The 23,142-nt window shown below is 49.0% G+C and overlaps 1 protein-coding gene across 1 annotated transcript; it reads right to left on the reverse strand.

Annotated features, from left to right (window-relative positions):
- Positions 1–21,720: 21,720 nt before the first annotated feature.
- LOC103628991 (expansin-A19) lies at positions 21,721–22,911 on the reverse strand. The gene is made up of 2 exons (XM_008650196.3): positions 22,693–22,911; positions 21,721–22,606 (listed from the first exon to the last, which is right to left on the reverse strand). Exons 1-2 carry the CDS (start codon positions 22,820–22,822, stop codon positions 21,972–21,974), a joined length of 765 nt encoding a protein of 254 aa, XP_008648418.1. The 5' UTR covers positions 22,823–22,911; the 3' UTR covers positions 21,721–21,971.
- Positions 22,912–23,142: the final 231 nt, after the last annotated feature.

Here is a 23,142-nt window from a genome sequence, read left to right on the forward strand (position 1 = left end):
CGCCAGATGTAGTCCCGGAGGGACTCTCCCGGCTGCTACCGGCAGCTTTGGAGATCCCAGGAATTCCTGGGGCGCACGTACGTGCCCTGGAAATTGCCGGCGAAGGCTTGAACTAGGTCGTCCCAGTTGGAGATCTGCCCCGGAGGCAGGTGCTCCAACCAGGCGCGAGCAGTGTCGGAGAGGAACAGGGGGAGGTTGCGGATGATGAGGTTGTCATCGTCCGTTCCACCCAGTTGGCAGGCCAGACGGTAGTCCGTGAGCCACAGTTCCGGTCTCGTCTCCCCCGAGTACTTTGTGATAGTAGTCGGGGGTCGGAACCGGGTCGGGAACGGTGCCCGTCGGATGGCCCGACTGAAGGCCTGCGGACCGGGCGGTTCAGGCGAGGGACTCCGATCCTCCCCGCTGTCGTAGCGTCCCCCACGTCTGGGGTGGTAGCCTCGGCGCACCCTCTCGTCGAGGTGGGCCCGACGGTCGCGGTGATGGTGCTCGTTGCTGAGGCGGCCCGGGGCCGCAGGCGCGGTGTTGCGCGTGCGTCCGGTGTAGACCGAGGCTTCCCGCATGAATCGGGAAGTCGCGGCATGAGGTTCCAAGGGGTATCCCTGCCTTCGGGAGGCAGAGCTCTCGGCCCGTCGAACCGCGGCGCCTTCCAGGAGATTCTTGAGTTCCCCCTAGATTCGCCGGCCCTCGGTGGTTGATGGCTCCGGCATCGCGCGGAGAAGCATCGCTGCTGCAGCCAGGTTCTGGCCGACCCCACTAGATGCGGGTGGCGGCCTGTCCCTGACGTCATTGGCGACGCGGTGCTGGAAGCCCTGGGGCGGATGACGTATTTCTCCGGCCGGGTTTGGCCCACCCATGCCTGCCCGACGTCCCGGCGGATCGGCTCAAGCGCTCCTGCTCCCTCGTCGAGCCTGGCCTACACCCCGCGGATTTGCTCGAGCTGTGGGTCATGGCCCCCCGCCTGAACGGGGACCATAGCTAGCTCCCGTGGGATGTCAACGCGGGGCGCCGGCCTAGGGAGGTCATCGTCCTCCGGCATGCCGAAATGATTGCCTTCGGAGGGACCCCCTAGATCGACGTGGAAACATTCGCGGCTTGGGCCACAGCCCTCGTCGCCGAGGCTGTGGCTACCGTCGGAACAGTCGGAGAGGCAGTAGTCACATGCGGTCATGAAGTCCCGCATGGCACTGGGGTTGCCAAGTCCAGAGAAATCCCAACAGATGCTGGGCTCGTCGTCTTCCTCGGACCCAGAGGGCCCGTAGGTCGAGACGTCCGTCAGCCGGTCCCAAGGCAACCGCATGCGAAACCCCAGAGGGTTTGGACTTGCCTCTACGAGAGTGCCCACCAAAGCACGGTCGCTAGGCGGGTTGAGGCTGAATCCAAATGACGTGGGATGGGAACCGGTCGGTACCTCTTGGTCGACGAGCGGCGATGAAGTCACGTCGGGGACTGACTGCACCGTCGTCTCAGGTACGAGGGTGACATCCAGCAAGCTCTCCGCAAGCGCGCTGGCGTCGTTCGCTTGCTCGGGATTGGCGTGTCGTGGGGAGACGGCGCCCGTCTTCGTCTCAAGCGCGAAGTCGATACCCGGTGCGCCCCTCGTTGGGGTGCCGAGACTTTCGACTCGCTCGACAGTCGACGAGGCGCTGCCTCCTGCTTGGCCTTGGTCGCCCTGCCTTCCCCTCCGTCGGCGGGGGGAAGGGCAGGATGAGCTCGAAGGTTGTTCTTCCACCACGCGGGGAAGACGTCATCGATTCCGCCGCCGGCGGGCGGGCTGTCGGCCGCCATTGTTGTTGTCGCGCGGCGGTGGAAGGAGTATCATGTCGTAGCTGCCATCGAGGGACATGAACTCAAGACTCCCGAAACGGAGCACCGTCCCGGGTTGGAGAGGTTGCTGGAGACTGCCCATCTGGAGCTTGACGGGAAGCTGTTCGTCAACACGCAGCAGGCCCCTACCTGGCGCGCCAACTGTCAGTGTTTCGAGACCGGGGGGTCCCTGGGCCGACGAGTGAATGTCGCCGCATGCCCCAACCCAGATGGGTCGAGCGCGAGGGCGAGCGCGAAGGGGGGAGAGCGAGGCGGCCGGAGACCGGCGTGAGAGAGGTGGGAATCCCGCGGCCTTCGTGTTCGTCCCGCGCCCAGGTCGGGTGCGCTTGCAGTAGGGGGTTACAAGCGTCCACGCGGGAGAGGGAGCGAGCGGCCCCAAGTGAGCACCTGTCTCGTCCTCGTCCCCGCGCGGCCAACCCTCTCTAAGAGGGCCCTGGTCCTTCCTTTTATAGGCGTAAGGAGGGGATCCAGGTGTACAATGAGGGGTGTAGCAGAGTGCTACGTGTCTAGCGGAGGAGAGCTAGCGCCCTAAGTACATGCCGTTGTGGCAGCCGGAGAGATTTTGGCACCCAGCTGGTGTGATGTCGTGGCCGTCGGAGGAGCGATGGAGCCTGGCGGAGGGACAGCTGTCGGAGCGGTTGAGTCCTTGCTGACGTCCTCCTGCTTCCGTAAGGGGGCCGAGAGCCGCCGTCATCACAGAGTATGGGGGGCGCCATCAATGCCTATCTGGCGGGGCGAGCCAGATGGGACGCCGGTCTTGTTTCCTACGGCCCGAGTCAGCTCGGGGTAGGGCGATGATGGCGCCTCCTGTCGACGTGGCTGGCCTGCGCCCTAGGTCGGGCGATGTGGAAGCTCCTCCGAATCCGAGGTCGGGTCTGTCTTCCGTGGCCGAGGTCGAGTCCGAGCCCCTGGGTCGGGCGAGGCGGAGGCCGTCGGCTGAGGCCAGGGCGGAGTCCGAGCCCTGGGGTCGGGCGAAGCGGAGTTCGTCGTCTTCTGGGGCTGAGCCCGAGTCCGAGCCCTGGGTCGGGCGGAGCGGAGTTCGCCGTCTTCTGGGGCTGAGCTCGAGTCCGAGCCCTGGGTCGGGCGGAGCGGAGTTCGCCGTCTTCCGGTACTTAGCCTGAGTCCGAGCCCTGGGTCGGGCGGAGCGGAGTTCGCCGTCTTCCGGGACTTAGCCCGAGTCCGAGCCCTGGGTCGGGCGGAGCGGAGTTCGCCGTCTTCCGGGACTTAGCCCGAGTCCGAGCCCTGGGTCGGGCGGAGCGGAGTTCGCCGTGTTCCGGGACTTAGCCCGAGTCCGAGCCCTGAGTCGGGCGGAGCGGAGTTTCCTATGGTGCCTTCGGCCGGGCCTGACTGCCTGTCAGTCTCACTCTGTCAAGTGGCACCGCAGTCGGAGTGGCGCAGGCGGTGCTGTCCTTCTGTCAGGCCGGTCAGTGGAGCGGCGAAGTGACGGCGGTCACTTCGGCTCTGCTGGCTGGGGGGCGCGCGTCAGGATAAAGGTGTCAGGCCACCTTCGCATTAAATGCTCCTGCGATTTGGTCGGTTGGTGCGGCGATTTGGTCAGGGTTGCTTCTTTGCGAAGGCAGGGCCTCGGGCGAGCCGGAAATATATTCGCCATTGGAGGGGGGCCTCGGGCGTGACGGAAATCCTCCGGGGTCGGCTGCCCTTGACCGAGGCTAAGCTCGGGCGAGGCGTGATCGAGTCGCTCGAATGGACTGATCCCTGACTTAGTCGCACCCATCAAGCCTTTGCAGCTTTATGCTGATGGGGGTTACCAGCTGAGAATTAGGAGCCTTGAGGGTACCCCTAATTATGGTCCCCGACAAAAATTTAAAATGAGATCATGGAACTGGAATCATTAAATTTGGAGTTATAGGTTTCAAGTTATGAATTTCCTAAGGTTTAATGTGCTTGAAATAGGATTAAATGAGAAATTAATTTTCATACAGTTTTCATGACAAAACAGAGACACTAAATGATAGAGAATATTATTACAAAAATTTAGAAATTGGAATGGAGTGATTTGGATTAAAAATGAATTTCCTATGGATTTATCAAGTTCTAGTATTTATTTTCATATTAAAAATCATTTTATAATTTATTTTCTCTGATTTAATACTGTTATGGACTGGGCCTCAATTTCAAAGAAGGTCAGGGGTTCTAGCGTAAGTTTACCAAGACTCAGAGAATAGGGTCCATGGACTGCGGGTTCTATTCTCTAAAACTGTAAGGGTTCTTTAATAAAAATGTGTCACGAATGGGGTATCCGTAGAGGTGGGCCATTGGATTAGAACCCAAGGGCTAGGATTAGATCTCCCATAAAATGAATCGGTATGCAACTAGGGCCATTGGATCTAACTTCAACAGTCTAGATTTTATTTGACCGAGATCGGCACGAATCCATCCGATCTCACGTCAACGGCTGGGATTCAAACATGAAGGGGGTAGCTACCACTTAATCAGAGCCATCCGTTTACGATCCTATGGCCAACGATCCTTTCCCTGCTTTTCCCCCTCCCAGCTTGGCCAGACGGCGGCGCCGCCCACCAAATCACGGCGGCCATCGCCGGAGTAGTGCCCGCACTAATCCCGCCGCCATCCAGCAATTCACTTGCGCTACACTGACATAAGACCATGGGAAACACGATGGAGGTGAAGAATACCGGGAATCGGGCGCGCAGACGGGTTGTTCTCGCGTTGGGGCGGCTCGGCGGTGTTGAAGACACTCCGACGAGCAATTGTCGGAGTCGTGGTGCCCTCTGCCCCTCCGGTGACCACCCGTACTTCCGCGATGACCAACCGAACACCCCGAAGCTACACGCCAAGACCAAATGGTGGCGTAGGCGCGATTCCTCCGTCGGCCATGCGTGACCTACTTCTACCGAGCGCTGCGCTACTAGGGTTCCGGCGGCGAGAGCGTTTAATAGGGAATGGGGTCACCGGTGCGTTGCGGTCTGGAGAGGGAGAGAGACTCCCGAGCTTATAGGCTTGATGAGGCGGAGCGTGCGCGTAAACCTCACCGCGGTCTTCGCGGGGTCGTTGTAACGGCGACGAAGCAGCTGACAAGCCGGCCCGCGTGACAGTGAAACAGATGAGCGCGCGACGCGGAGGTTATGTCTGGTCACGGGGCCCCACCGCGCAGTGAGTCGAGAGGGAGGAGAAATGTGGTGCCACTGACCAGACTGGTCCACATGTCGGCGCCGCGGATAGGTAGTGGGTTGTGCGGATCAAAAGAGAAGTTGGGCCGAATTGATGATTTTGGGCCCAACAGTGGAATTTCTCCTTTTTCTTTTTATATTTTCATTTTCCTATTATGTCTCCTTTTTATTTTGAATCCCAAATTTGAATTTGAGACCTTGTATGAATTTCACCTTTGAGTAAATGTACAAATTCAAATCTTAAGGTAGAAATAATATATTTTATTGTATATATTTTTATTCTATTTTTTGTCACATAGTATTCCCTTTCTTCCTTTTCCAAACTCTAGAATTTCTTTTAGGATTTAGTTTTCCCATTGGAGTATTAACACACTTATTATTATATTTTTTAACCATATTTTTATATCATCCTAAAATGCACACAAAGTAAGACCCAGCATGATGCATAATTTGTTTTTGGGTATCTTTTGGTATTTATGTATTTGTGTAAGTAATGTGTCCACAAGAAATGATAAACATTGGTAACACTTATAGCTATAGAGTAATATGATTTCTCTTTTTAGACTTTTCTTACAAAGTGGGTGTTACAAATCCTACCCCCCTTAACAAGAATCTCGTCCTCGAGATTTAGGAGGAACGAGGGAAAAGATGGAGAAAATCTATGCAAAACTCTTATTCTCTTTCCCATGTCGCTTCATCTTCTCCATGGTGACTCCATTGCACTTTGCACATCTTCTCCATGGTGAAGCCAAGCCGTTCGAAAATCCAAAGTTCGTGGGGGACGTCAAGATGATGGTTGACCTATAGAGGCAGGTGCGCAGGCAGCTTAGGGACTTTGGGGGCAACCACCGCTTCTTCGTTGGTGTAAGCGAAGAGCAAGCAGTTTTTGAGGGCATGATCACGCCAGAGGACCCCTCTCCACCTTGAGACTGGCTGCCTTCAGGAGACGAGGAGCCAAAAGGGGAGATGGAGCCACTGATGCGTCCATAGCTAGGATGTGATATCCTGTCCCAAGGCTTAATAGAATTAATAGAGGAACCATACCAACAAGGTGCATCTTTTTTTTCGAAAGCATATCACGAAAGAACCTCCAAGTTAAGCGAGCTTGGCTTGGAGCAATTTGGGATGGGTGATCGACCGAGAAGTTTTCTCGGGTGTGCATGAGTGAGGACAAAGTGCGCACAAAAGACCCGTGTTGGCCTGTGGAGACAATATATGATCCTAGTGAGCTTCCAGGAGTAAGTACCGCCGGTCCAGGATTTGACGGGGTGTTACAAATGGTATCAGAGCCGACCCTCGCGGTTTCACGGGCGTGTGTGGGTTAGGGGTTCGGGTATATGGCGCATGGCGCATGTGGGCCCTGAGTGGTCACATGGCATGACATATGATGATACTAGACACACAGACGTGACTAAGAGGGGAGGTTCCTGGATTGGGGTTGATCGACGAGGACGTCGATCTTCTAAGGGGGGTTGGATTGTGATATCCTGGCCCCTGGGATGGTGATATCCTGGTCCAAAGCTTAATAGAATTAATAAAGTAACCATACCAACAAGGTGCACCTTCTTTTTTGGAAGCCTATCTCGAAAGAACCTCCAAGATAAGTGTGCTTGACTTGAAGAAATTTGGATGGGTGACCGACAGGGAAGTTTTCTCGGATGCGCATGAGTGAGGACAAATTAAGCACAAAAGACTTGTGTTGGTCTATGGGGACAATATATGATCCTAGCGAGCTGCCAGGAGTAAGTACCGCTGGTCTGGGATTTGGCGGGGTGCTACATAGGAGCGAGTGGAGGAGACCGGCACCCACTAAAGGGGGATGGTGTGGCGACATGGATCCCACCTCCCCGAGGGGGAGGAGTTGGAGGTTCATCGTGTGGACATGGGAAGAAGAGGCGGCCAACACGTCGGTTAGAGCAATATCACAAGCTCCACAGCGTAGGCATCCAGGGGGTTGTCGGACGGAGTCAGAAGGGCGCACGATGGAGGATGGTGGGGTATGTGATGGTGGCTCTGAGTTGAAGGAGAGGTCATCGAAGGGCACGACCATGACCGAGAAGGGGGTATCTCAGACATGGATTGTGGGGTATTGACAGTGAAAGGGGGTTAGGGCATGACTGATCAACATGGTGCAAGCGGAGCTAAGGTGCCCGTAGGCCCGACAGTTTTTGCAGCGAACGGAGCCACGACAATCTTCCTCCTAGAGCACCCTCTGGGATGCTCTGCAACCATGCTTCAACGCCATCCGAAAAACCGTGCGCCAGCACAAGCTGCTTGAGAAGACCAAAAAAGCCATCTCCATCCTTGTCATTCAGAAGCTGGTCAGGGCTGCTGGGCTTGGGGTGCAAGGTAGCATCAAAGATTGGCACGATGCCCCCCTCCCAGAATGATCGACATGCATCTACGACACCCGGTTGCTAGAAAGATCCTGACAACGATCGTCCTAACCCCCTCCCAGAACCTGCCTGCTCGAGGCTTTTGTCTACCAACTTGCACCTGCTCGGAAAGGTCCCGGACTTAGTTGGTTACTGCCTCCGGCCACCCTGTGTGGTGTGCCAGGGAAACATTGTGAACTTTGGCCTACATATGCCATGAACTTTGACTTTGTCCGCTGTGCTTTTGGTGCTCGTCCTTGTGCCGATGAGTAACCCGAACTTATGTTTGCCTGTTGTGTCATGGAATGTTTGCGGTTTAGGAAATTTAGATAAATGCACCGTTGTTCGTGATGCTCTGATTGTTTCTCACCCTTTCATCATTTGCATCCAAGAATTGAAACTCTGTGACTCCGACACTTTCGCAAGTATTTCCTTCCTACCTCCAAACATCCACGACTTAGCATCTGTCCCTGCCGCTGGCTCCCACGGTGGTATTATCACCGCCAGGGACCCCTCCTACTTCTCCCTTGTCTCCTACACCCAACACCCAGAAAAACTACTCTCTAACCAGTACCCTCTCTTCAATGCCTTGATAACCATTACAAATGTCTATGACCCAACATATCACCCCGACCCCCCTTCTTACACCCTACCTCGCCCCACATCAGAACATAAACCCCACTTAGTCTCCATCTCCACAATAATCGCTAAGACTAGAATTTTTCGCTTTGAAAATGCCTGGCTCCTCAACCACACCTTCCTCCCCATCGTGCTCCCGGATGGCACTCCCCTATGCGTCCCGACGCTACTTTCCATGCTGACCGCACACTTAAATAGCCTCAGGCGATTCTGCAAGCATTGTGGGCAACTCCACCAATGAAAACCCTCCATGATTGTTGATTGTAAATTTATCATCATCATGTTCGACCACCTGCAATAAGAGAAACCTCTCGCCAACTAAAGCTCAAGCTCGAGAGCTGTGTAGGTCATGCCTGACGTAGTCTCTGTGTGAGCGCGTCGCCTACTGGAAGCAGCAAAGCAAGCAGAAGGCCATCAAAGAAGGGGACGAGAATACTACTTTCCACCATGCTCATGCTTGTACTAGGAAGAAAAGGTGCTCCATCGCCAGAGTTCAGGTAGACTCTGTTATCTACTCTGGTGAAGAGGAAAAAAACCCAAGCTTTCACTGAGTACTACGCTTCCTCTATGGGGACTGCTCCCATCCCATGCCCTGCTTTTGACTTCCAAGAGTTGTACCCACCATCTATCCCACCTGTCAGCCTCACACACCATTCACTGCAAAAAAAAACTTTGACGCCATCCTTGCCATGCCCTGCTAGAAAGCCATGGCCCTGATGGCTTTTGCCCTAGTTTTTACAAATCTGCTTGGTATATCGTGAACCCTGCACTTATGTGTGTTCTTCGTGCCTTCCATGCTAGAAACATCAATCTTGATAGCATCAATAGGTCTTACATCACCCTCCTCCTGAAAGAGCATGATGCCCTCGCTGTCGACGACTTCCGCCCCATCTGCCTCCAAAACTGCAACATAAAACTCCTCTCCAAAGTTCTTACGAACTGCCTCAAACATGTCATAGGTTCACACATCAACTTAACCAAACTAGGTTCCTTAAGGGGAGATCCATCTCAGAAAACTCCAACAAGAGTGTTGTCGTTCCCATGTGAAAGGGAAATAGGCTTACACCTTTTCCTAAATGATTTTGGTGGTTGAATTGCCCAACACAAACAATTGGACTAACTAGTTTTCTCTAGATTATAAGTTCTACACGTGCCAAAGGTTCACAATAAACCAATACAAAGTTCAAACAAAGGGTTCAAAAAGAAAGGAGCAAAGCAACCGAAGGCTGCCCTGGTCTGGCGCACCGGACTGTCCGGTGCACCAGGGAGAATCACTCTGAACTGCTCAGCTTCGGGAATTCGGGGAGGCCGCTCCGCTATAATTCACCGGACTATCCGGTGTAGCACCGGACTGTCCGGTGTAGCACCGGACTGTCCGGTGTGCCAAGCGAAGCAACGGTCATCCGCGCCAACGGTCGTCTGCATAGGAACAGTAAAACACTACAGTGCACGCCTGCGCGCGCAGAAGTCAGAGCAGGCGCAGAAGGCGCACCGGACAGTGAATAGTGACTGTCCGGTGCACCACCGGACTGTCCAGTGGCCCCGTTGTCAGAAGCTCCAATGGTCGAAACCCAACGACCTGGTGACGTGGCTGGCGCACCGGACAGTGTCCGGTGGTGCACCAGACTGTCTAGTGTGCCATACGACAGAAGCCTTCACCAACGGTCATTTTGGTGGTTGGGGCTATAAATACCCCCAACCGCCACACTTCAATGCATCCAAGTTTTCAGCCATCAAACCTCATACAAGAGCTCTAGACTTCATTCCAAGACATAAACAAAGAGATCAAATCCTCTCCCAAGTCCGGAATCACTCCAAATAAATTAGTGACTAGAGAGAGACTTTTGTGTTCTTTTGAGCTCTTGCGCTTGGATCGCTTTTCTTCTTCCATCTTTCTTGTTCCCAAGATCATTGTAATCAAAGCAAGAGACACATGTTGGAGACTCGTTCTCAAGTGCTATGAATTAAGAACAAGGCAACATAAAATGTTAAATGTCAACGTCCTTCGTCCATGAAACATTATTCCCTTGAGGATAATGGGTCTTGGACGAAGGTTGATGAGAGTTAAATTACGAAGTTTAGATCTTCGTACTAAGATTTCAATAGATATTGCAAGATGACATAAAATAAAAGGTACAAAAGAGATAGACAAGTCATAGACGAATTATATTATATTTTCTTAATATATCCCATCATTGAATACAATAATACCTCTGCCTTGACAAAAGGTTGAATTCCGGAATATGCGGTTGCAGTTACCAGAATCCGTGAAGAGTAAGGGAATACTGTTCACTATTTATAGGCACAGGGCGCAGCCTGTGAGGGATTACAAGTATGCCCCTTATAAAAGTTTACAACATTGACTCATACCTTTATGGACTAAAAGGTCATTCTATCTTTAAGTCGGTTTGTAATACCGAAGCTTCATGAAGAGGGACCTTCGGCCATCTTATACAAACAGCTTCAGCCGAAGGCCGCTTCTTCCTAGAAGACCTTCGGCGACGAAGCACAGGCCCAACAGTAGCCCCTTTCGCGGTGCTAGATCGTTTTTCGTAACGAGCTTGATCCGTGAAAAAAGTCTCTTAAGCTTCGGAGCGCCGAAGGTCTAAAAAACACCTTCCCTGAGCTCGTTGTCGAGAAACGATTCAATTTCTCAGCGTGTAGCGGCCCCACCTTTCAGAGTTACTGTTCGGTCTCTGCGGTCCACCACGCAGCGAGTGCGAGCGGGTGTCCGCCTGGTGTAAAAATCCTAGCGCTTCGCCTTCTTACCTGCAGCACTATATAAACAGACGAGTAGGTGTGAAGTTACCACAGCATTCATTGCTATTTGCACTGTTTTGCTGCCAAAATTTTTAACCGTCGCCGAAGCTTGTCTGTCGGAATTGAACGAAGCTCCTGTTTGAAACCTGCTTCGGAGGAAGAAAGTATTAAAGTTCCACAAGTTCATAATTAAATGGCCAGAGTGCGCTCTACCGCCAGGGTTGAACGTGAGGGGGACGAAATTGAAGCTTCGGAGACTGTCCCCATTTTCGAAGCCATGCAACGATCCGGGCTAGTGACTTCGGAAAAGATTCCTAGTGAAGATGCAGAACAAGCAATCGCTGAAGCAGAGGAAGAAGATATTGAGGAAACTGATCCCGAAGATGATTATCGCATTGCTATGCCAAGCAAACCCAGCCATTTGGACTTCGGGAAATCTACTGTTTCGAAGGCTGATCTGTCCAAGATGGTAAAATCGGGCTTTTTTACTGAAAATCAGAAGAAGCTATTGCGCTTCGGGGGAGAAGAGACTACCCCAAAGCCGGAGAAGGATGAAATTGTTATTTTCAAAAGCTTTCTAAAAGCTGGATTAAGATTCCCCCTACATGGGATTATTGCAGAGGTACTGAAGAGGTTCGGTATTTATTTTCACCAGCTGACCCCTAACGCTATCGTCAGACTTATTGTTTATATCTGGGCACTCCGAAGCCAAGCAGTGGAACCATTTGCGGACAGCTTTTGCCGGGTTCACGAGTTGCATTATCAAACGAAGGCTAGAAAGGATGGATTGCACGACAATTTTGGTTGCTATAACTTCGCCTATCGGAAATCTACAAAGTTTCCTGTAATTAGATACCGAAGCAAATGGGCAGCAGGCTGGAAATCAGAGTGGTTCTATGTTAAGGTTGATGACGACAAGGAAAAACTTGTGCAAAGTCCACTCGAATTAATCTTCGGAGAAACCCGACCTCGCTGCAATATGACACCCGAAGGTCCAACGCAACAAGCAATGAATGAATTCAGAATTATTGCAGAGCATATCAGCACAAGGGACCTGGTTCAAGAGTTTTTGGCTTTCAAAGTTTTTCCCAGTTTAAAAGAATGGGAAATGCCGAAGCTACAGGGGGAAAAGAAAGAAGGTGAACTTGTACGTTTACCTTACTACTTCAAGTTTAAGAAATACTTTAAAACACCTTGCCAAGAGTGGCTGGAAACGATTGAAGCGATGTGCAATGAAATACTTGGCAATTATTCTAAAAAAGAAGATCAGTTGATGACCGCAGCCTTCGGCACCCGTCCGAAGCGAAGACTAAACCGAGTGCTGGACGCCCTGGGTTTCGAATACCCTGATTACGAAAATCTGAACAAAGGTGCCGGAGGCCAAAAAAGGAAGAGGATAACTGAAGCCTTAAATGAAGATGAAAAAGAACTATCAAAGAAGAAAATTCCGAAGAGGAAGAAAGCATCTTCTCCGAAGCATAAAATATCCGACGAAGAAACCCCCGCATCACCCTCTGTCGCTGACGTTGAGGAAATTCTGAAGGTAATGACTGAATCCTTACCTGCGAAGCTAAGTCCACTGAGGCCCCGACTGACAAAGTTTTTTCAGAAGGACAAGGAGCCCGAAAAATCGAAGAAAGTAATCAAAGCGAAAAGACAAAGAATTATCACTGTGACAGAAGTAATTGACAAGACACCGCCAAGAGCTTCAGCTCAGAAAACACCAGCGGCTGCGGAAGGGACAGATATTGAAATTGTACCTTCGGAGGTCGCAGCTGCCGAAGCTGCCGCAGCTGAAGATTTGAACCTGGAGAGTACAATCGCACACATTGACAAAATACTGCTAGACATGGCTGCAGAAGAAGCTACCACCGCCGCCGAAGAGGCCGCGACCACAGCGTCGGAGAAAGGGAAAGAAATTGCTGATGAAGCTTTAGAGAACGAAGCGTTCATATTCCAGAATTTAGTTGGAGAAAAACTGTCAAAAGCTGAAAGAGAAGAGCTTAGAGAATATGCAAAATCCTGCGGATACAAACCTGGAGCACTCCTCTTCGGAGGCATTGATGACGAAAAATTAGATTGTATTCGAGATCAAACTGGGGCCAAAGTTATCGGTACTCTGTCAAAGAGTATCGGTTTTCCGAAGCTAGAAACAGACATCAGCCGCTACCGACGACAGCATATCGTTGGTAGCTTATTTTATTCCAATTTCAAGGTGAACTATTTTTCCCTTAACTTTTATTGTTTCTAATAACGAGAACATGTCTGACGAAGGTTGTTTCCGTGCAGAGTATGCTATTGAGCAAAGCCTTGAAAATGCAGCAAGATTTTGAGGACAAGAAACACGAAGTTATAATTGAAAATTTGGAAAGCAAAATAAAGGAGCAATCAGATGTTATCGAGAAAAAGAACTTTGAGCTCCAGGCAACCGAAGGTTCATTGGCGGAAGCTGAAGCAAAAATAACAGAACTGAACACGAAGCTTCTCCGCCAGTCTGAACAGTTCGAACGAGAAAAGCAAGATCTTAATGCAAAACTTGAAGCCGAAGCTCAACAAAATTCGGATTTGAGAAAACTATTGACAAGCCTTCAAGAAAAATGTCTGGAATTTAGCAACAAATGCATTCATCGATTAAGAAAAAATTTTCACTCAGTTGGAGCCAGCAGTGAAAAATTCGTCCCCTCAGCTGAAGATTTACCGAAGACCTTCGAACATATTGAGGGTGAGATTGACGAGCTCGACGAAGTCATAGCTGGGCACGGTGACTTCTGTGCCTGGGTGGCTTCTCGAGGCACTGCTGCAGCCTTCCTGAAAGCTGGCTGCGATCATGGAAAAATTGTCAATAGGCCAAATTTCACTTTATCACCATCAATTCTGGATGACATTCCTGATCTCGCCCGAAGTATCTCTAATAGATTTGTAAAAATGATATGGACAAAAGGTGGGCGAGAAAAGGCTGGAGACGAAGCTCGTAGCCACCTTGAACCAGTAAGAAACCATACCTTGTGCTTACCTTTTCTTGCAAGCTCGATTTTGACTTACAACGACCTTATTCATGTAGGATGACGAAGCCGAAGCCGATGATTAAAAAATGACGCCGAAGCTGAAGCTCTTTGGAGATTAAACAGTAGACTGTAGACAGTACTTGAGAAACTTTTGAGATAACTTTTGTAAATGTAACTAAAACTTGTCTTTAATGAATTCTGTTCATACCTTGTTATATATCCTTATCCTTCCATTGATGTATGAGAAATGCTTTGATGTGGACGAAATTTTCTTTTTTGAGCTGAAGGCGAAAAAACACCTTCCCTTCTTTTCGTACGCAACGAAGCATAGAAAACAACATTTTCCTTCTTTCCGAAGCTCTCCTTTTTATACACGAAGCTCTTTCTTCCCCTCCTTTTTTTTTCTCTCTTTTTTTTATTTGCCGAAGCAACCGCTTATACCATGAAGATGATTATCCTACATATGCCTGGATGAATGTTTATGAATGCAAATGTTATGATGTAATGCGATGTGCAAATGAATGGCCAAACAATCACACCTCAAGCCATACTCATAGCCATTATTTCCTTAATCACACCTCAGCTCTGCATCCCCTTAGGAACGACTTTGGAGCTTCTTCGCCTTTACTTTTGGCGGAATCAGCGTTGACTTTTCGCTGTAAGCTCTGCATTCCCTTAGGAACGACTTTGGAGCTTCTTCGCCTTTACTTTTGGCGGAATCAGCGTTGACTTTTCGCTGTAAGCTCTGCATTCCCTTAGGAACGACTTTGGAGCTTCTTCGCCTTTACTTTTCGGCACTCGATGGTGCGTTCTCAGTTTTTACATTTACATTCCTTGGGGGGTTTTGCTCTTATAGAACTAAAAAAGAAAATTACATGTGATGGCCCCATTAAAAACCTTTCTCCCCCTTCGGAAAGGAAAAGGGTGCCATGAAAGAAAAATAAAAAATATGAAAAATTACATCGAATTATACATAATATCGCCGAAGCTCATCCGCATTCCAAGATCTAGGAATGTCGTTGCCGTCCATATCCTTCAATCTGTATGAACCGGGTCTTGACGAAGATGCTACTAAGAAAGGTCCATCCCATTTCAACTGTAACTTGCCCACTGTTTCTGGGTTGGCCACTCTCCGAAGCACCAAGTGTCCTGGCTCAATATTCTTTAGCCGAACCTTTCTATCTCGCCATTTAATTGTTTCGGCTTGATATTTGTTGATGTTTTCCACGGCTTGCAACCTGATCCCTTCTAAAGCATCTTTTTCCACAGAATAATCAGCTTCGGAACCTGATGCTGCCGAAGCTATTACCCTTATTGATCCGGTTTTAGCTTCTTCTGGAGTTATTGCTTCGTCACCGAATAATAACTTGAATGGGGTAAAGCCTGTAGACCTTGATGTTGTTGTATTATGGCTCCACACCACTTTGGTTAACTGATCTGGCCACTTTCCCCTTGGTTGATTGAAGATTGACTTCATTATTCCTGTCATTATAATGCCATTGGCTCTTTCAACGAGTCCATTTGACTCCGGATGTCTGACTGATGCAAAATGGATCTTCGTACCAATTTGATCACAGAAATCCCTAAAAGCTTCGGAGTCAAACTGTGTTCCATTATCCACAGTGATAGCCTTTGGTACCCCGAAACGACAAACAATATTCTGCCAGAAAAACTTTTGGACGGTGGCCGAAGTTATTGTAGCTAAAGGCTTTGCCTCAATCCATTTAGAAAAATATTCCACAGCCACTACAACATATCTTAGGTTCCCTTGGGCCGGTGGTAACGGACCTAACAAGTCAAGGCCCCACCTTTGCAATGGCCAAATGGGTTGTATGAGCTGTGTTAAAGACGAAGGTTGTTTTTGATCTCGTGCACATTTCTGACAACCTTCGCACTTTTGGACTAATTCCACTGCATCCGAAGCTGCCTTCGGCCAATAAAATCCTTGGCGGAAATTTTTTCCATGTAACGGCCTAGATCCAATGTGAGATCCACACAGGCCTGTATGTATTTCTTTCATCAACTCTATACCTTCGGTTCTGGATAAACACTTGAGTAGCGGAGCACAAACTCCATGCTTGTACAACTCTCCTTCTATCATGACATATGGACGAGCTCTTGCCTCTATCCTCCTGTTATAGGCTTCGTCATCTGAAAGGAATCTACCCTGAAGATAAGAGATGATCTCAGTCCTCCAATCTTCGCTATAAACAGGAGATATATTGAGGACTGCTCTTTCAAGAAGTTCCACCGAAGGTGCTTTTATTGTTTCGAAGAAGACATCCGAAGGTAAGGGCAGCCCCTGTGCTGCTGACTTAGCTAGCAAATCAGCATGCTCATTTTGTCCCCGAGGGATATTTTTGACAGAAAATCCCTCAAAGGAAGCTTCAACTCTCCGAACCATGTCCAGATACTTTTCAAGCTTCGGATCTTTAGCCTTGCAACTCTTGTCGATATGACCCGAAACAACTTGGGAATCAGTTTTAAGAACAGCCCTTCTGATTCCCATTGCTTTTAGCTTCCGAAGACCCAGAAGCAGGGCTTCGTACTCGGCAATGTTGTTTGTGCAACTAAAATCAAGCTTTGCCGCATAACAAGTTTTAACTTTGGAAGGTGAAACCAACACAGCAGCCGCTCCCGCTCCGAAGGTTCCCCAGGACCCATCGCAAAACACTGTCCATGCTTCGGTATCTTTATTTGCTTCTTCCTCCTGAGCCCCTGGCGTCCAGTCAGCAATGAAGTCTGCTAACGCCTGGGACTGAATCGAAGATCTATGAACATATTCAATACAAAATTCATTGAGCTCTGCAGCCCATTTTCCAATCCTACCAGTAGCTTCTCGGTTCCTCACAATATCCTTCAAAGGTTGTGAAGAAGGAACAATTATGTTGTAAGCTTGAAAATAGTGCCGAAGCTTCCTGGATGCCATCAAAACAGCATATAACACCTTCTCTAATTCTGTGTAGTTTTTCTTTGATATACTAAGAACTTCAGATACAAAATATACTGGGACCTGTTTCCTGGCTTGGCCATCAAGCTTCTCCTGGACAAGTGCTGCACTTACCGCTGAGTGCGAAGCTGCCACATATAATAATAAAGGAGCCCCTGGCATAGGTGGAGTTAGTGCTGTTAGATCTATTAAATACTGCTTCAGCTCTTCGAAGGCCTTCTGCTGGATTGGTCCCCATTGAAAGACTTCGGCTGACTTCAGCACTTCGAAGAATGGTAAGTTTCTCTCTGCTGATCTGGATATGAATCTATTGAGAGATGCCAACCTTCCTGTCAATCTTTGAGCCCCCTTTTTTGTAGTTGGTGGCTCCATCCGAAGTATAGCTTCAATCTTACTTGGATTAGCTTCAATTCCCTTTGTTGAAACCAAGCATCCTAGAAATTTCCCCTTCTTTACTCCGAAGACGCATTTTTCTGGATTCAACTTTAAGCCAGCTTGTCTGAAACTGGCGAAGGTCTCCTGCAAGTCAGCAATATGATTCTCCTGCTTCGTGCTTTTTACAATGATGTCATCAACATAAGTTAGCACATTTCTGCCTATCTGAGACTGGAGAACCTTCGCAGTCATTCTGCTGAAACTTCCTCCAGCGTTTTTGAGCCCCTCAGGCATCCGAAGATAACAATATGTGCCACTTGGAGTTATGAAGCTAGTCTTTGGCTCATCTTCCTTCTTCATCCAGATTTGATGATAGCCTGAATAACAGTCTAACAGACTCATGAGCTCTGAAGAAGCTGCTGCATCAACTAAAGAGTCTATCCTTGGCAATGGGAATTCATCCTTCGGACAAGCCTTGTTAAGGTCTGTAAAATCGATACACATTCGCCACTTGCCATTGGCCTTTTTTACCATAACAGTATTAGCTAACCATTCTGGGTACTTTACTTCTCTGATAACTCCTGCACTGAGGAGTCTTTTGACTTCGTTGCGAGCACCTTCGGCCTTATCATCTGACATTTTCCGAAGCCTTTGCTTTCTGGGTCTGAAGGATGGATCGACATTGAGCGAATGCTCAATAACATCCCTATTAACTCCGTAGAGATCATTGGCTGACCATGCAAAAACATCTTTGTTGTTGAACAAAAACCTTATCAAGGTTTTCTCTTGTTCTTCGGATAACTGAGAGCCCAACAGCACCTTCTGCTCTGCTATATCCTCACATAAGAGCATGGGCTTCGGCTGATCTGCTGAAGCTGCTTTCTCCCTTCTGAATTTGTATTGTTCACAAGCTTCAGCTCCATCTATGTTATGGATTGCTTTTGAATCAGTCCAGGTTCCTTCGGCCCTTCTGGCAGCTTCCTGGCTTCCATGAATAGCGATGGGTCCTTGATCCGAAGGTATCTTCATGCAAAGATAGGCAGGGTGAAGAATTGCTTCAAAAGCATTGAGGGTGCCACGACCAATAATTGCATTGTAAGGGTATTCCATGTCAACAATGTCAAACACAACTTGCTCAGTTCTAGTGTTGTTGATGAACCCAAAGGTCACTGACATGGTAATCTTGCCCAGTGCTACAATTTGTCTTCCTCCGAAGCCACAGAGAGGATGTGTAGCATCATGAATCTTATCTTCTGGCTCTTGCATTTGTCTGAAGGCCTTAGCAAATATGATGTCAGCTGCACTGCCTGTGTCAACCAAGACATTGTGGACCAGAAATCCTTTGATAACACAAGAGATAACCATGGCATCGTTGTGTGGGTAATCCTTGAGCTGAAGATCCTCTTGGGAGAAGGTAATAGGAATGTGAGACCATCTTGACTTGATGAAGGGTCCTTGCACCCCAACATGCTGTACCCTTCTCTGTGCTTCCTTCTTTTGTTTCTTGTTAGCTGGCTCTGAGGACGAACCACCTGTGATTGGGAGCACCAGCTTCGGGTCCGAAGCAGCTCCAGCTTGATCGTTGAACGAAGCCATCAGCTCGAAAAGTGGAAGTGAGTTCACCGGAGGTGGGCGCCAATGTTGGAGACTCGTTCTCAAGTGCTATGAATTAAGAACAAGGCAACATAAAATGTTAAATGTCAACGTCCTTCGTCCATGAAACATTATTCCCTTGAGGATAATGGGTCTTGGACGAAGGTTGATGAGAGTTAAATTACGAAGTTTAGATCTTCGTACTAAGATTTCAATAGATATTGCAAGATGACATAAAATAAAAGGTACAAAAGAGATAGACAAGTCATAGACGAATTATATTATATTTTCTTAATATATCCCATCATTGAATACAATAATACCTCTGCCTTGACAAAAGGTTGAATTCCGGAATATGCGGTTGCAGTTACCAGAATCCGTGAAGAGTAAGGGAATACTGTTCACTATTTATAGGCACAGGGCGCAGCCTGTGAGGGATTACAAGTATGCCCCTTATAAAAGTTTACAACATTGACTCAGACCTTTATGGACTAAAAGGTCATTCTATCTTTAAGTCGGTTTGTAATACCGAAGCTTCATGAAGAGGGACCTTCGGCCATCTTATACAAACAGCTTCAGCCGAAGGCCGCTTCTTCCTAGAAGACCTTCGGCGACGAAGCACAGGCCCAACAACACCAATTGTGTGGTGGTCCTTGTGGGGACTTAGTGTCCCGTTTGATTGAGAAGAGAAGCTCACTCGGTCTAGGTGATCGCTTGAGAGAGGGAAAGGGTTGAAACAGACCCGGTCTTTGTGACCACCTCAACAGGGAGTAGGTTTGCAAGAACCGAACCTCGGTAAAACAAATCACCGTGTTCATCCGCCTTATTTCTTTGTTGATTTGTTTTCCCTCTCTTTCGGACTCGATTATATTTCTAACGCTAACCCCGACTTGTAGTTGTGCTCAAACTTTATAAATTTCAGAGTTGCCTATTCACCCCCCTCTAGGCGACTTTCACCATGCATACAAGCGATGATCACATCCAACAAATCACCTCCTCTGTTGGCTACCGGCTAGGAGATTCCTCTCAAACCTACCTCGGCCTTCACCTTTTCCATATCAAACTCCGCCTCCACCTATTCTCCCCCACCATAGCCAAAACTGATAAATACCTCGCATGGTGGCAAGCGTCTCTCCTAGACCCCATGGGACACCTAATCCTCATCAACTCCATCTTGGACAGTCACTTGAACTACATTATGAGTGTTGTTTAGCTCCCAAAAGGAGCTATCAAAAAGCTTGATCAACATCACTGCAGCTTCCTTTGGTCGGGCAAGGAAGTTGCCCATATGTCTCGGTGTCTTGTCCCCTAGGAAATGGTGCTTGGAAGCAAGCCTGCCGGTGGCCTAGGTGTTAGAGATCTCAAACTGTTCAACACATGCCTCCACCTTAAACTCATCCATCGCGTCCAAACATCGTCATGTTCTTCCTGGTCAGTCTGGGTCTGTCGCCACGCTTGTTTGGTGAGCCTCACATGTGACCTCCTAGGTGAACACTCATCTTCCTTGCACTCTCTGCTCCCCTTTATCGTGCTATCACCACCTGCGACATCTGCGTTGGTAAGAGCACATCATTCTGGCATGATGTTTGGTGCTCGGATGACGACCTCACCACTAGGTTCCTCGCTCTCAAGTCAAGACCAAAAATACTAATCAGATTGTTGGGGGGGGGGGTCCTCTCCCACCCGCTTCCTATGGCCTTTGTCTCCCACCTTTCAGATCAGGCTAAAGTTTGAGCTTGAAAACCACAACACCCTCCTTTAGAATGTTAGGCTTTCAGACACACCCGACTTTAGACAGTGCGCTCTTGCTAAGTCAGACCACTCTCTCCACTTAGGGCTCCTCTATAGATTTCTGAAGACCCATGGGAAACCTACCTCCCCCTATCTACATTCATATGGGAAAATAGCGTGCCCCAAGAGTCTGTTTCTTTACTTGGCTTGCTTCAAAAGACAAACTCCAAACCCGTGTGAATTTGCAGAAGAGAAGATTCCTAGATAATGAAACATGTGAAGTCTGTCCTATAGCGCTTGAAACTACCTTCATATTCTCTTCCACTGTGTCTTTGCCAGAGCTTTCTAGATATATGGTTGCATTGTCGTCCCCTCTGATATGCACCACTCTCATCTTCATGAGCTTGCTTGTCCCCCGGTTCTTCAAGATTGGGGCTTCAACGACTTCATTCTGCTTTGCTGCTGGCATCTGTGGAAACGCCGGAATGCCAAAGTCTTCAAGGATGAACTCAACTCCTTGCACCAGGTAACATGCCGGTGCAAGTCGGACACTCGTCTGTGGGCGCAATGCCTTCGCCCCCCACAAATGCTAACAAATAGAGGTGTGGTGCAATATCTTTGGTGTATAATCTCTCTGTAATCATTGATCAAAATGTATCCCCTTCCCCCTCCCTTACTTTGCTGGTAATAAATGAGCCTTGTAATTGTGATTCCCTCTTCCTATGTAGATAGAAAAAGAGATAGACTAGAAACAAGATCATGTATATCCATTTCTATTGTATTGGTTGGATCACCGTGATTGATCCTATCCAATTTGTATGCCATGTTCAGTGTGTTTTGGTATAAACATGTAGATGATGCAACCTCAATAGGCATGTTTAACTCATTCGATAGGGCTCAATCTCCCATGGCTAGCCAGCATCGAGTGCTCGTGGCTAGATGTTGTTGCCCTAAAGCCTAGGTAGGGGAAGGGAAGGGTTTATAACCTCAAGAGTTGTTGGTCGACAATGGCACACGAGCTCTAGGTGAGTATTTGGGCTCTGCTCCAATCGATTCAAGCAAAATCTTCGTCGTGGTTGATTCATGTGAGTCCAGAAGCTCGATATGAGGCATGATATGCTAAATTCATGGGCAACATATACTTCAATTTATGTGCAATTGTGACAATCAATTAGCTTCTGTGTGCAAATAATGGTATCAAGGTGGATGGGAAAAGTATGTCTGCCATGAATAACCGCATCGTCGATAGGGGAGATACATACATTCAGGAGAGGGAGGATGTGTGCTTTTGCTTACTTAAAAAACTAAGCATTGAGTGATGCAATAAAAATATGTTGGAAGTTGGAACCCTCCCAAACTATGTAACACAACTGAATACTCCATGAATTTACAATGATTACTTTGTGGTTGAATTATATATAATAATAAAAAGGTTTCCAAACTACATTCGTAATGAAAATAAGACAACATATTTAATATATCTCTCAAGAAGAAGAATGAATGAGCAATGGAATGTTGTGGATCAGTGGAATGCTTCCGAACATTGGAAGGAAGTAACAAATGATGTTTAGTAGTCGAAGTTCTGGTAGGTGTTGAAAGTTTGGCCGAACTGCCACCACGCTGGAACGACGTCCTGGAAGACGATGTTCTGTCCGCCGGTGGAGACGAGCGCGAAGCTGAGGCCCTGGCCAATGAGCCCGCCTGCGAGGCAGTGCCAGTTGGCACCCCAGTTCCTGTACATGGGGATCCAGTCCGTGTTGGCGCCCTTCACAGCCATGCTCTGGATGGAGCCACTGCCGGCGACGTTGGTGATGAGCACCATGTAGAAGTGGTCGAAGCCGGCGATGGTGAAGCGCACGCCGCCGCTCCGCCAGCACTTGACGCGCTGGTAGAGGACGGGGATGATGCCTGCGCTGTAGATGCCGATGGTCTCCCAGGCGGGCTGGGACATGTCGAAGTGGGGGCGGGGCGGGCCGCACCACCCGCCGTTAGGGAGCTCCCAGTTGGGCGGGCAGAAGTTGGTGGCGGAGACGACGGCGAAGTTGCTGCTGCCGGGCTTGCACCACCCGGTCTTGCTGCTGTCGCACCTGATAACGTAGCACTGTCCGCACGAAGCGCCGTCGTTGAAGAGCGCCGTGCTCAGCGCCGCGTTGTTCACGCCGTAGCCCTGCTCGTACAGGTCGCCATACCCGCACGCGCCACCTACATGCAGCTATGTTGTGATGATACGCACGTGAAAATAAATTAAAGCAACGACCCTGAACAAAAGCTGATGATCATATATATACCCATTGTGTCGGAGCCGTCAGCGCCGCCGTAGAACGTGGCGGTGGCCGGAAGCCAGTCGTCCGATCTCGTTGGCGAAACGAAGAGTGCCAGGGCGACGGCGAGCAGCTGGTGGAGGAAGTGTTTCCCCATGTTGCTCGGAAACGGCCGGCCGGCGATCGATGCTGCTACTAGAGTGTGTAGTTACAGCAGATAATGGAAGTTTGGAGCTTGGAGAGGTGAGGAATGTGTGTAGCAACCGTGGTGCTTATATAGCCAGTTAGCTAGGGTTAGGGTCGTGAGCTCGAGCTGGAGGAGACGTACGTAGGACGGCAAAGAATCTAATAATCGTTAGATTAAATGCATTGCATGCATGGTTGAAACGGACAATCATTGTTCCAACAGCGACGATCGCATGCACATGGCTGCAACAACCAGAGCGAGATTGACTTGTGCATTGTTTATTTAATGAT

The sequence above is a fragment of the Zea mays genome, chromosome 6 (assembly GCF_902167145.1).
Source record: "Zea mays cultivar B73 chromosome 6, Zm-B73-REFERENCE-NAM-5.0, whole genome shotgun sequence".
Taxonomy (NCBI): domain Eukaryota; kingdom Viridiplantae; phylum Streptophyta; class Magnoliopsida; order Poales; family Poaceae; genus Zea; species Zea mays.